At 40.4% G+C, this 13,345-nt stretch overlaps 1 protein-coding gene across 1 annotated transcript; it reads left to right on the plus strand.

Annotated features, from left to right (window-relative positions):
• The first annotated feature begins 468 nt into the window (after positions 1-468).
• On the plus strand, positions 469-3,208 carry LOC134928325 (uncharacterized). The gene is made up of 3 exons (XM_063923944.1): positions 469-711; positions 816-959; positions 1,064-3,208. The coding sequence occupies exons 1-3, from the start codon at positions 555-557 to the stop codon at positions 2,269-2,271; spliced, it is 1,509 nt and encodes a 502-aa protein (XP_063780014.1). The 5' UTR covers positions 469-554; the 3' UTR covers positions 2,272-3,208.
• Positions 3,209-13,345: the final 10,137 nt, after the last annotated feature.

A 13,345-nucleotide genomic window follows, 5' to 3' on the forward strand; every position in this document is an offset into this window, starting at 1 on the left:
TCAAAGTAAGCTATGTCTATAAAGGACATTGACGCGTTTTTATTTATATTTCAAGTTTAAATAGTATGAAATTATAGTCAAGGTCTACAATTTGTTCATTTTTAAAAGTTTAAATAGTATGAACGTACAACAGTCTGGATACATTGATAAGTAATTATTAAATAGTAATTATTAAATAATTATTATTTTCTCATTTTTATTTCCCACGATTTGACAGTAATCACAAATACAGAGAATCTCGATTTGTCTGTTGATAGTCCCTTTGGCTTAGACTTCAGCGCTATACCGGATTTTAATAATATTTTGGAATTGGCGCCAGATTGTGAGTAACATGATATCTTTATTTATTTTTCATTTTATTTTTTATTTTTCCACGGCTAAAGAATTAAAAATAAACCTTGTACAGTTGTGCTGATTTGTTGTCAACTGTACACACTTTATATTCTCAGTAATGAATCGCTTTTTCATGTTATTCTAATTTTATACCGTATGTAATATTTTTTATTTTTTTTATTTTTATTTTTCATTTTTCACCGGCTAAAGATGCCACAAAAATGGATGATGCGACGGCTGATGTTATTCTACGGGATATATTGAACAAACCTGATTATTGTCACAACACATCTATACAGAACAGCAATGTTGTTGATGAGCAACCGTTTTTCCCACACGCGACAGGGGGTCGTGCTAAAACATTCGAATATAAAGCAGGTGTGTAATCAAGCACTGTTATATGGTATATTGTTATGCGTTGATTTAAATGCTGATTTTCAGGCAGCGTTGTTTATATTTATTTTATAATATATGTATTACAGATGACGCTGTAGCAATGCGTTATGCGCCGACGATACCATCAGGATGTGATACAGTAGCGCAAATACCCCGTCTTAGTACAAGCGGGAAAATATCAAAACGCACAACCGCCGCTGAAACGGAAAGCCATCAATTCGCAGCAGCAGGTGTGTAATCAAACACTGTTATATGGTATATTGTTATGCGGTGATTTAAATACTGATTTACATGCAGAGTCGTTTATATTTATTTTATAATATATGTATTACAGATGATGCTGTAGCAAGACGCTATGCTCCTTTGATACCAACAGTCAGTGATACATGCGCGCAGATACACAGACCTAGTACAAGCGGGAAAATATCAAAACGCACAACCGCCGCTGAAGCGGAGAACCATCAATTCGTAACGCCGGCAATTGTACATAAGGACGTTGCTAGGTCATCAGTTATGGCTGTGCATAACGGCTGTATCGTCCCGAACAAACGAAAGCCAGCTCGACCAAGAACGAATGAGAGAAGTCATAATTCAACATTTACAGATCTGAAAAGAAAATTGTCATATTCCGAAAATGATAAGCCGCAACGGAGAAGGATCGCGTTACAAACTGTATCATGCGTAAGTAATGATGTTGCTGTAACATCAAAACACACAGCGTTTAACACTGCAGACCGGGATGTCGCTGGTAATACAAAGACTGTAAAGGTTAAGAGGGCATCGCGTCTCTCAAGAAGTAATGTTAAGCAATTGTCGCAATCCGCTGTAATCACAATTCCAGATACACAGGTTTGTTCTGAAACAGAAACAAGACACATAGCAGGCATTGGTTTGTTATCAAATATTGACTCAAGAAGTAATGTTAAGCAATTGTCGCAATCCGATGTCATCACTATTACCGATACACAGGATTGCTCTGAAACAGAAACAAGACACATAGCCGGTAATCCTGTGATATCAGATATTGATGACATAAATGGGCAAGAGCTTATTACAAACTGTGTAGAGTCAACGACACAAGATCCGCAGAATAGTTCTGATGAAGTATTATCAGCCGTTGCAGGAATACCTGGTGATACTACAACGGTTGATTGTGTAACATCAATGCCCAATATTTTTACAACGACAGCCCTGGTACACGCATCGGCTGATGCTTGTGTACCGGCGCGAGGGCTAGCGCCCGACATAGTTGATGAATGTCAAAATTCAGAACAATTAGGCCAAGACGCTGAAATACAATTTTACGCGCTGTTGGGTAAGATACGGGAAGATGTTGAGAACATGGGCGTAAAAGCCGGATACTTGTTAAAGCACATTAAAGGTGTGTGCCACGGTAGTAAATGTAAACAAGACATTGTTAAAGAAGTTGTTGAGACGTATATGAATGTCATGTCAAAATACATAGATCGGTCGGTTAAGACCACTGAATTTATTAAAGCCAACATACATCATTTTGCAGAAATAAATGAAACTGATCCGTGACTAGGCATGCTAGGCAATGGTTTGAAACGTGTTTTAAATTTAAATGACTGTAAAAAAAAACCACGAATTAAACCTTGTTTAACATACAAGATCTCACAGTTATTCCGACGCGCAAAGGTGAAACAGGCTGTAACAACATTAATCAGATCGAGAAAGCGCAAGCGGCACAGGGAACATGCGGTAGGTGGCCAATTGAGAAAACGCAAGCGGCACAGGGAACATGTGGTAGGCGGTCAGCACAGTGCGAGGCGTGTAGATTTAGATCAATCCCCACCCCATGCATTACCGAATGACGAATCACAGGCTGACAATATTGAGCGCGATGCAAGCCCCATATATGATGATGCAGGCCGTGTTGAGTCACCCGGTAATGACGAAGGTCGGCAACATGTATACTTAGAGGCAATTAACAGTTATGAACGACAACGACCGAATTTCAGAGCCGTTGAGTACCACAATCACTATCGGTTTGTTAATTTGGACAGGGTTACATCATTTGTAGAGGGGGTTCGAGCCATTCATACGGCTATACAGGCCATGCTCGATGGTGTCCTTGCGGGCGTGGATCCGGCCGACCGCGTTCAGCTTAGATTGGAGGGGGGTGGGTTACACAATGCCATCTATTCGCATCGTAAGCCGCAAGAAACATTAGACGCTGCCAGTTTTTTGAATCAGATTACAAACACGCTTCAAAGTAACGCTGAATTCTTATTATCCACAGGCTTAAGATTTGTGATCAGTATTTTTAAAAACAGGGCAGGGTCTGGTTTGACTGGGCGTAGTTTACAGCGCCTGCCCCAAAGTTTAATAATAGATAAAAGAAAGAGATATCTCTATGACTTCAGACGCGTAGGTAATAACCTGTGTTTGGCCGCTAGCGTCTGTAAACTTCTGGATAAAGGTAACAATGCCAATGATCATGTAATACAGGAGAGAGCGATCCAACTACATAAAGCTTTGAATCTGCCGCTTGATAAAGCGGTCAGCTTTAGCGATGTTGCAATTTTTGAAAATTATTTAAAAGTATCCATCAATCTCCTCTATTACAGTCAAGGGTCTTGGAAATACTACAGTGCAGACAGTCGTTACAAAGACACGATCTTTGTGCTATATCACGATTGTCACTTTTATGGGATACTCGATATCAAAGCGTTTCTTGGTGCCCGATATTACTGCGTCCGTTGTCATAGCGCTTACCATCATAGAAATAATCACGATTGTCTTTTCTTTTGTAAGGCTTGTCACAGGCCGGCTTGTATTGACGACGGTGTGACGGCTTTAAGGTGTTCGGTGTGTAGGGTATTTTGTCGATCAAACGAGTGTTTAGAGCTACACAAAGCTTTAGCTCTTGATCACAAAATATCCTGTCTTGAACATGTATATTGTGACAAGTGTTGTCTCTACAGGCGAACAGATCATAACTGCAGAGGCCTAAAGTGCCCCATTTGTAAGGTGTTCGTTGATGGGTTTTCGAACCATTTGTGCTATATACAAACCATCAAGCCGGAAGAGCCCACAAAGAAATACATCTTTTATGATTTTGAGTGTATGCAGGAGACGGGTGTGCACATACCAAACTACTGTTACGCTTTAACATTAACGGGTGAGAAAGACTGGGAGTTTAAGGGTGTTGCGTGTATCGAAGACTTTGTAAAGACGTTCATGAAACCAAAATTTGAGCATTACACATTCATAGCCCATAATGCAGGTCGCTATGATGCATATTTTGTGCTGCGCCAGCTGATTAAGGAGAAATTAAAGATTGAATTATTATCTAGAGGCGGCAACATAATGTGCATCACGGTAAAAGATTTGAAGATAAGATTTATCGACTCTTTAAATTTTTTACCCATGCGGCTTAGCAAGTTACCAAAGGCGATGAGGTTTGACGGTACCAAAGGTTATTTCCCACATTTTTTTAACACAGCTGATAACCAAAATTACATAGGAACTATGCCGTCAATAGAGTATTTTGGTCCACAATACATGATGCCTGATGAATTATCTGAGTTTACAGCTTGGTATAAACAGTGCGTACACAAACCGTTTAACTTTCAAAAAGAGCTCGTGCGATATTGTAAAGACGATGTGAAAATATTACAAAAAGCTTGTGATGCTTTCAGATCTGCTGTTATAGCCATGACAGAACAGGAGTTTCTAATAACAAAGAAAAAAAAAAAGGTTGTGGTTAAACGTCACATCGAGGCTTTTCAATTAGTCACGTTGGCGAGCGTATGCATGGCCATGTACCGGTGTAAATTTTTACAGGAAAAGACACTGGCGCTTGTACCGGGTGATAACTATCACAAGACGCAGAAGCGTTACTCAACGCCCGCCATACAGTGGTTAATGTACATAGAACACAAAGAAGGGGTGAGTATAAGACACGCTTTACAAGGGGGTGAGAAGAAAGTTGGTAAATACAGCCTGGATGGTTATGCCGTGATTAACGGAACACCCACTGCATTTGAATTCCAAGGTTGTTTTTACCACGGCTGTGGTGCTTGTTACAACGCCGATGATAAAAACAAACTGACTAAAACGACCTACGGTCAATTACACCACAAGACGCAGGTAAAGTTGCACTACCTTAAACGTTGTGGATTTCAGATACGTGAAATCTGGGGTTGTGAATGGAAGTCTATGCTAGATTCTGATGCGGATCTACAGGCTTTTCTGAAGGGTAAAGATTTACCCGAACCCTTGGAGCCACGTGATGCTCTTTATGGCGGGCGCACAAACGCCATAAAGCTGTATCACAAAACAGGCTGTGATGAAAAAATACACTATTTTGATTTCACCAGCCTCTATCCGTATGTTAATAAAACCAAAACGTATCCTATACAGCACCCACGCATTATTTATAAGGACTTTGGTGATGTCACAAAGTATTTCGGTTTTGCCAGGGTTAAAGTTTACCCACCTCGTGGCCTATTCTTTCCGGTTCTGCCGGTTAAAATGGGCGGCAAGTTAATGTTTCCATTATGTCGCACATGCGCTGAGTCTGGACAGACTGAGCCGTGCGTTCATGATTCAGAAAAACGTGCGCTCATCGGTACATGGTGTACCGTGGAACTAAACTTGGCTGTAGAAATGGGTTACAAGGTATGTAAAATCTATGAGGTGTGGCATTTTGATGAGAGATCTGACAAATTGTTTTCAGGCTACATTAAAACGCACCTCAGGGATAAACAAGAGGCCTCTGGTTATCCCGAATGGTGTACAGACGCCGAGAAACGCCAAGAGTATATAGACGCCTATCAAAAAAATGAAGGCGTGTCTTTACGACCCGAACACATAGAAATCAACCCCGCTAAAAGACAAATTTCAAAATTGTTTTTAAATTCCTTATGGGGTAAATTTGGTCAACGTAGCAACATGCCCAATACGTGTCTAGTGACTGACCCCGACAAACTTTTTGAATACGCGTTCTTACCGTACTATGACGTGTCCGCTTTGGATTTTATTGACGATGATACAGTTATGGTAAATTGGAAGTATTCCAAAGATCATTACACCAGGGGTGCAATTTCAAATGTAACTATAGCCATCTTTACAACGGCTTATGCACGTGTTGAACTGTACAAACTACTGTATAGATTACAAGATAGATGTCTTTATCACGACACCGATTCTGTAATTTTTGTCAGTAGACCCGGTGACTGGAGCCCGCCATTGGGTGATTATTTAGGTGAGTTGACCAGCGAACTGCCCACAGGCACACATATAACAGAATTTGTCTCAGCCGGTCCCAAGTCATACGGCTATCGACTAAACAACGGAAAGACCTGTTTAAAAGTTAAAGGTATAACGCTCAATGTTGATAATGCGCAGCACGTTAACTTTGACAGCCTGAAAGAACTGGTCTTAGATTATCCTTTAAACCCCGAAGGCGATGACCAGAAAAAGGTTGTGATCCGTCAACCCGGTATAGTACGTGTGAAAAAGTGCTGGCAGATAGAGACGCGTACTTTGCAGAAGACGCAAAGGTGTGTTTATACTAAACGGTCTCTTACGGACAACTTCACAACACTGCCGTTCGGCTATTAAGATGGACACCAGATTTCAACACCCTTTCTCATGTATTTTAGCGGGGCCGTCCAATTCGGGTAAAAGTTATTTTGTCAAAACGCTGTTGCAACACGCTGCAACACATATGACTCATGTACCTGATAATGTTGTTTGGTTTTACACCTGTTGGCAACCTATATACGACCAACTTCTGCGTGATTACCCCGGTACGCGCTTTATAGAGGGGTTACCAGAGTCTTTTAGCGATGATCAACTTTTTCCCCCTGATAAGGTTAATTTAACAGTGATTGATGATTTGATGGACGCGGCAAGTAATAATTCTGAGGTTGAGAAGGCTTTCACAAAGTATGTACATCATCGTAATCTCAGTATCCTGTACCTTGTCCAAAACATATTTTGTCAAGGTAAAAAGAGCAGAACTATACATTTAAACACAAAATATATGGTCCTGTTCAAAAACCCCAGGGATAAAATGCAGGTGGGCATTCTGGCTAGACAAATGTACCCATCGAAACATCGTTTTTTTCTCGAATCCTATGAATCCGCGACGGCTGCCCCTTATGGGTATTTGCTGGTTGATTTAAGAAACAACGCTCTTGACGATTATCGTTTACGAAGCGGCTTATTCCCACCAGACAAGCCTGTCGCTTTTGTCATTAAGAAGCGTGGTTCTATAAAGCTATAACAGTACAACCTTTAGTCACTTGTTGCCATTCTAACAACGGTGAACATGTCGGGGCGGATAAGACGTAATTGGGTGCTTTTAAAAACGTTAATTAAAGCCACACCAATCCAAAGAAATGCTATTTTATCCAACGCTTCAAACGATTTAGTCACGGCCATTTGTGAGATAGCGCTCAACACGCTTAAAGGCAAAATACCGCTGTCTCAACGGCAGCTGAACTACCTTAAAAAGAAGCGTGCGCTTATAAAATCACTTTGTAATAAGAAATGTGCCATTGGAAAAAAGAAGATTCTGGTTAAACAGTCGGGTGGTTTTATCGGCTCGCTGCTTGGTTTTGCTATACCGCTAATTACAGGACTATTGTCTAATCGCTGATGGAGTACGCTGAGAAAATGTATCTGGTGCCTCAGAATCAGATAGAACGTTTACATAATAAAACGAACAGCGACGACATACGTAAAACAGCAACGCACGGTCTAGATGTAGAGATCGTGAAAATACTACAGAATAATGATTTATCAGAATATGAAAAAGCAAAGCGATATACAATGTTGTTGCAGAGATACCTGGTGTTGAGTAAGCAGGCTGATAGTGAAATGTCAACTTTAGCTCTTTTATCACCCGTTGCAAAATCTGTTGATGAATCAAATAATACGACACAGCCTATTGCCCCCGATGCTGTTTATCATGAGCTTTTGAGCGGTGTTAATGACCGGTATAAGAAAAACTGTGAAATACTATTGAGTAAAATGACACGCTCTAAACACATCACAGACTGGAACAGTAAAGGGGAGTTTCTGTACAAAGGTGTCACTGTGCCTGGTTCCAACATGTTAGATTTAATAAGAAGCATCACGCAAAGTAACGGTGTGTCGATCCGTAATATACCGAATGGTTGGCCTGAATTTATGCGGGCTATGTCTGAATTGAATATTCCCTCAACCGTCATAGCCAATGCGGGGAATAGAATGTGTTTAGAACGATTAAAAGCTGAGATGCAGGATGACTCTGATGGCGCTGTGACATCGCCCATGTCGTTACAAACCCTTAACAAAGGGCGAATAAATGTTTTAAGTCCCCCAGGTTTAACAACACCGCACGGTTACTTACTGCCTAGGAAAAGATCCGTAAATCTATTTCAGGATTCACAGTGGCTGAAACTATAACATATAACTAATTTATATTATTTTTATACACTGTATTTTGTGTTGGTATTTTGCGCCACAATGTTTAACTTATGTCAATAATATTTTATGTAATGTTTTAAATGCATCTTTACCGTGTTATATATATATATATACATATATCAATAAAATATGCTTATGCTTTATAAAACAACGTTTTGTTCTTTGTTTCTATTGCTGTAAACGGAAGAAATTTCAAGCACACGATATAAAGTTTAATAAACAACGTTGTTTATTAGAAAAACATCATAGATATGATGCGTTGTACATAAAACGTATCAAACAGAATGTTGATTACAAGTTACACAAACAATACAACGTTGTGCGTAACACGCTTCACACACAGCGTTGTGCGTGAAGCGTTTTATGTACAACGTGTCATAGTTATGACACGTTGTACATAAAACGCTTCACGCACAGCGTTGGTTACAAGTTACACAATTCTGTATATATCTATATTCATAATGACTCAGACAATGGCTTCTTGGGAGTCGTCTTACAAAATTTGAAACAAAACAATCATTACGTTTTGTGTCATCACTAAAACGGGCCAGTACATCCACATATTTGTATTTTTTACACATGTAAAATATAAAGTATATGCAATATTGACCGCAAACGGTGCTGTTAAAATTTTGCAACTGCTTATTTTGGTGATAAACACTTTTTGAATTCAAGTTTAAAAAATTTATTATCGCTTTTGGGAATAGGGGGCTGTCAGGGGCTAACCCGTAAGAATCAAAAAAGTAACATTCACGCTGTTCGTTAAAATAAGCGGCCAGCCAGTGCTCACCCGGCTGCCCGCTGCTATGCGTATTGATTACAAACGCGCAGGGGTATTGCGACAGTTTACTGACCGGCAACATATCGCACGGATACGTTCCTTTAAAAATATGCCTTGTGCTTTGCACGGCGTACAGAATACAGTTTATCTGTAATGTGTTCATTTTTTCAGCAGCATAGTGTTAGTTTATTTCATTTATAGATAATCGTACAGCACATCGCGCCTTTGATTAATCTCGATGATGTTATCAAATAGAGCATATATTATCACATTGACTGTCCGGTCCAACGCTTCTGCAAAGCGGAATTCGGCACGTAGATTGCCTGTTCTTATCAGGGAAAGGTGTTCTCCACACTCCTGTTCTGGTGAAAGGTCAAAAGCAAATAGCGTGTAGCCCCTGATGTACTCTTCGCGGTCAATCAGTATACCATTGTCAGATTTCTGCTTATTTGTGATCTGTATGAGTGACATATACTCTCTTACAGCATTACCGCTTTCAAAGTCGGGTTGAAATGGCTTGGCGGGGTGCGGCGTTCCATCCAGATAAAGGGACGCAAAACTTACATTTTTGTGTTCAAAGCACAGGGGGTTCCTGTTATGTATTCCTGAAAATGATTCGTTATCCACGAAACCGGCTATAACTGTTTTCGGCACTTGTCCTAAAAATAAATTTTCTAGATTAAATACTCTACTGCCTGCTGGTACGCTGTAGATTTTCATCCCAACGCGGTCAATCGCGTATTTCGCGTTACCGTTTAACAGAGCCTGCGCGTGCCCAATCCGCACGGCCGGTGAGACCTGAACTCTTTTCACGAACAGGGATGCAGCTGTGATCTGTATTTTAAAGGCATCCGCCTCAGATGACATTAAGCAGAATGCGTCTTTGTTTCTGGTTAGTTTAATCTTCAGATCAACGGCGTTTAAAATTAGTTTATGTTGATGGAAAAGGTCGCAGTGAAGCGGGCCTAGCAGTTCAACAGTGCGACTCTGCGTTGTTGCGCCTGCTCGTTTTTTGAATCCCGTATTCGGGCCGTCCAGCGCCGTGTTGTTAAATTCACCATCCACATCTTTGTAAAATAGTCCTGTTGTGTGTTTTGTTGACAACGCGTCCGAGCTGTAATTTAATATAGTCTCAATGTACGCGCGGTATGCGTAAAGATTGTTGGATTGTGATATGAGCCTGTCGCCCAGAGTTACATCCACTTGGTTGAATAAGGTCGCTATTGGGTAATTAATAAGCGCGACCCGCGCACCTTGCGGTATCGGCGTGTTATCGGTTCGTACGATCTTGCATGTCACGTACAACAGCGTATTGTTCAGATCGTAGTAGTGTTCACCGCTGGCTGCTATATAAAATTCAAGCGGTGCTGTGTCGGATAACGCCGCTAAAGGTTGAACTTCGACGTATAGACTTTTTTCTATGCTAGTTTGTGTCGGGGGCACGTCAAAAAGATCCAGCTCTGTTTTTGCACATTCAACGGATTCGTGGTGTATGAAAGACATGTTTAAAAAATATCACCAACGGCACTCTTCGGCTTTCTCTTCTTCTTTGAGTTGCGTCGTCTCTGTTTTTTATTTAAAAAGGGTATGTCCCAAGGCGGAAGCGTTATCATACGCTTCCGTTTTCTTTTAGACACGCCTTTTCTTGTATATATTAGTCCTGAACCGTCTTGCTTTGCCTGGTTCGCCTCGTGTATCTTATTCACAACGGCCGTTGTGGCTTGCCCGATAACATCTTTCGCTATATTACGAACCGCTGTCTTCATATGCGGTTTAGCCAACTCTAAACCTCTCCGGAAAAGAGGAACAGCTTTTCTGAAAAGACTTCGAAAAATACCGCCTAAACCGCAGCCGTACATGTATGCGCTGCCGTGAAAACCTGGTAATCCATTACCGGCTTGAGTTTTATAATATTGCGCATAGAGTCCCGGATCGCCATAATTTTTTACAGCGACCATTCTGCTTAGTTAATAAAATTCAGTTTTGCGGCGCCTGAAGTGTAGCTTCACGATCGCTTTCCCAAACTTAAATGCCATGTTCTCGTTTTGGTCGTTCTTTATCTCTATGGCTATCGTGTCAAAATGTGTTTTGCACAATGGTACGTAATCGGGTTTCTCGTATCGTATTGTGACAACCTCATTGTTATAACCCTTCATTTCAACAGTGCGAAGTAGCGGTACATAACTATCCCCGACCCGTTGGTGTTCGATAATGTCTGTGTACACGTACATCGTATATTGGCCGCCTTTGATGTCGGCGCATGGTTTAGAAATATTAGTTTTAGGTTGTAAACCCAGTATCCATGTCAGCTTAGAACCGGCGTGGATTTGATACAACAGTTTACTGTCACATGTTACAACGCGTGCAAATGGATCATACGTTAGTCTTAATCCAACGTCCAGTTTCAGTTGTACAATTTCAGCGTTGATTACGTTCAGTAACGCTTCGATTGTCTCATAAAAACCGGGTTTAATGCACAAACTCGCGACTCTCGCCACCGGCTGTTCCGCCGTTCCATCCCATGATAATTGCAGTCTACAATCTTGTAAATCCAATGTATTCCACGTATGCGGGTATTGTATCTCAGTAAGTGCCACTTCCCATTCGCCATTTAAGTCTATCGGTTTAGCCAACTTTGTCGTATAGTTAGAAATCTTATTTTGCGGGAAGGTAACAGCCGATGCGTTGCTGGGTAAGGTTATGTAGAACGACTTGTCATCCATCGCTCGTCTTGTTAGATACTGATGATCTTTATATGTCTTTTATCACCGATGCTGCGACCCAACTGTTAAATTTTGCGGGGTAACCGCGCCACTTGACTAAAGCGTATTTACGGCCTCTGACCGTCTTATTTTTTAAAATCTTTTCCACTTTGTAAACTCTGTTATAGTTTTTTGGTATGCTTTGAAGCTCTTCGGGGTAAAAACTACCTGTTATAACTTCACCGTACAGATCTGCCAACTTATAAAGCGGTTTAATCCCTTTAGTGTTCACACTATGTACAACAAAAATCTCCTCAGAAAAGCTCTGTTCGTAACCTTTCTGAAATATGTCCTTATATTTAGAAATACGGACGTGGTCACCGATTCCTAAACAAACGGGGGCTTTCTTACTTCTAAAGTAATCACCGTAGGTCGTTTTGAAGACACTCAACGCGTTAGAGTCATTCACATCGTTTGGAGCGCACTTAATCGTTCTATGGTATGTGTTATTATAGCTGCGTATGAAGTCTTGTAAAACGTCTATATATCTGTAGGTATTCTTTGCCGTGAAATAGCGCCACATGCGTGTTTTTAAAGTCCTATTGAAGCGCTCTATAACAGCCGCTTTCACATCGTTATTGGTCGTGAAATGTTTTATACCGTATTTTTCTAACACCTTTTTTAGGCTTCTGTTTAGAAACTCTTTACCATTATCGGTTTGTAGCTTCATCGGCACATCACCGCGCTGGAATATTTTTTCAAAAGCATTAGCGACTGTTGCTGCATTCTTAGCGGCCAGACTTTCACCCCACACCCTCTTACTGAATATATCGATGATTGTTAATATGTATTTAACGCCATCGTTGTATTTTGACAAATCTATCAGCGAGACCAAATCGCATTGCCACTGTTGGTTTATACCCGATACACAAATCATGTTCCTTTTATAGTTTTTTCTTGCTGGCTTGTGCAGCGTGTAGGCGTCTTGTTCTTGTAACCACTTTCTTACGTCGGATCTTTTAAATTTATTTTTAACCGACCCATAATATTTATCAATACCGCTAAAACTACCTGGTTTTAACACTGTGTAATATGCATCTTTCATCCGCCTGATTTGACGCGCCGCGTTGCGTGACATACTGCGACGGGGTGTTGCGCGACACTCTGCGACTGGTGTTACGCGACAATTTTTAATACGGTTTAATATCGAACACTATAAATTTTATATTAATTTTATATTAAGCGATATAAAACACTATCATTTAATATTAAAAGGGGGCGGGTCCTAGGGCAAGGGGGCGTTAACAACTGTCAAGTTTGACAGAAAGGTTGACTTTATCTACTAATTACATTTTCAATATTTGTTACTGTCACTTTGTTGCATTGTTGCGTTGTCGCTATGTGGTCTAATAGCTTACTTGTTTGATACTAAACAACTGTGTAAGATCTGGCATCTTCACCTTGAGAGCTGTGGAAGATATTAGCGGACAAACAAACTTTTGTTTTATATATATATATATATATATATATATATGTGTGTATATATATATATATATATATATATATAATTGCCTGTAATTTATATTTATGGGGTCATTATATTCTACAGTTACATGACATACTGTATGCAGGCCCTCATTCCGAGTTGTTCACTCGCTAGCTGCTTTTAGCAGCCGTGCAAATGCTA

This window comes from Pseudophryne corroboree, chromosome 5 (assembly GCF_028390025.1).
Source record: "Pseudophryne corroboree isolate aPseCor3 chromosome 5, aPseCor3.hap2, whole genome shotgun sequence".
NCBI lineage: Eukaryota > Metazoa > Chordata > Amphibia > Anura > Myobatrachidae > Pseudophryne > Pseudophryne corroboree.

Bases quoted from the DNA above. Each gene is read 5' to 3' on its own strand.
- LOC134928325 (XM_063923944.1), top strand. From the start codon at position 555: ATGGATGATGCGACGGCTGATGTTATTCTACGGGATATATTGAACAAA. The intron at 712-815 runs GTGTGTAATCAA...TATGTATTACAG, and splicing joins AACATTCGAATATAAAGCAG to ATGACGCTGTAGCAATGCGT. The intron at 960-1,063 runs GTGTGTAATCAA...TATGTATTACAG, and splicing joins CCATCAATTCGCAGCAGCAG to ATGATGCTGTAGCAAGACGC.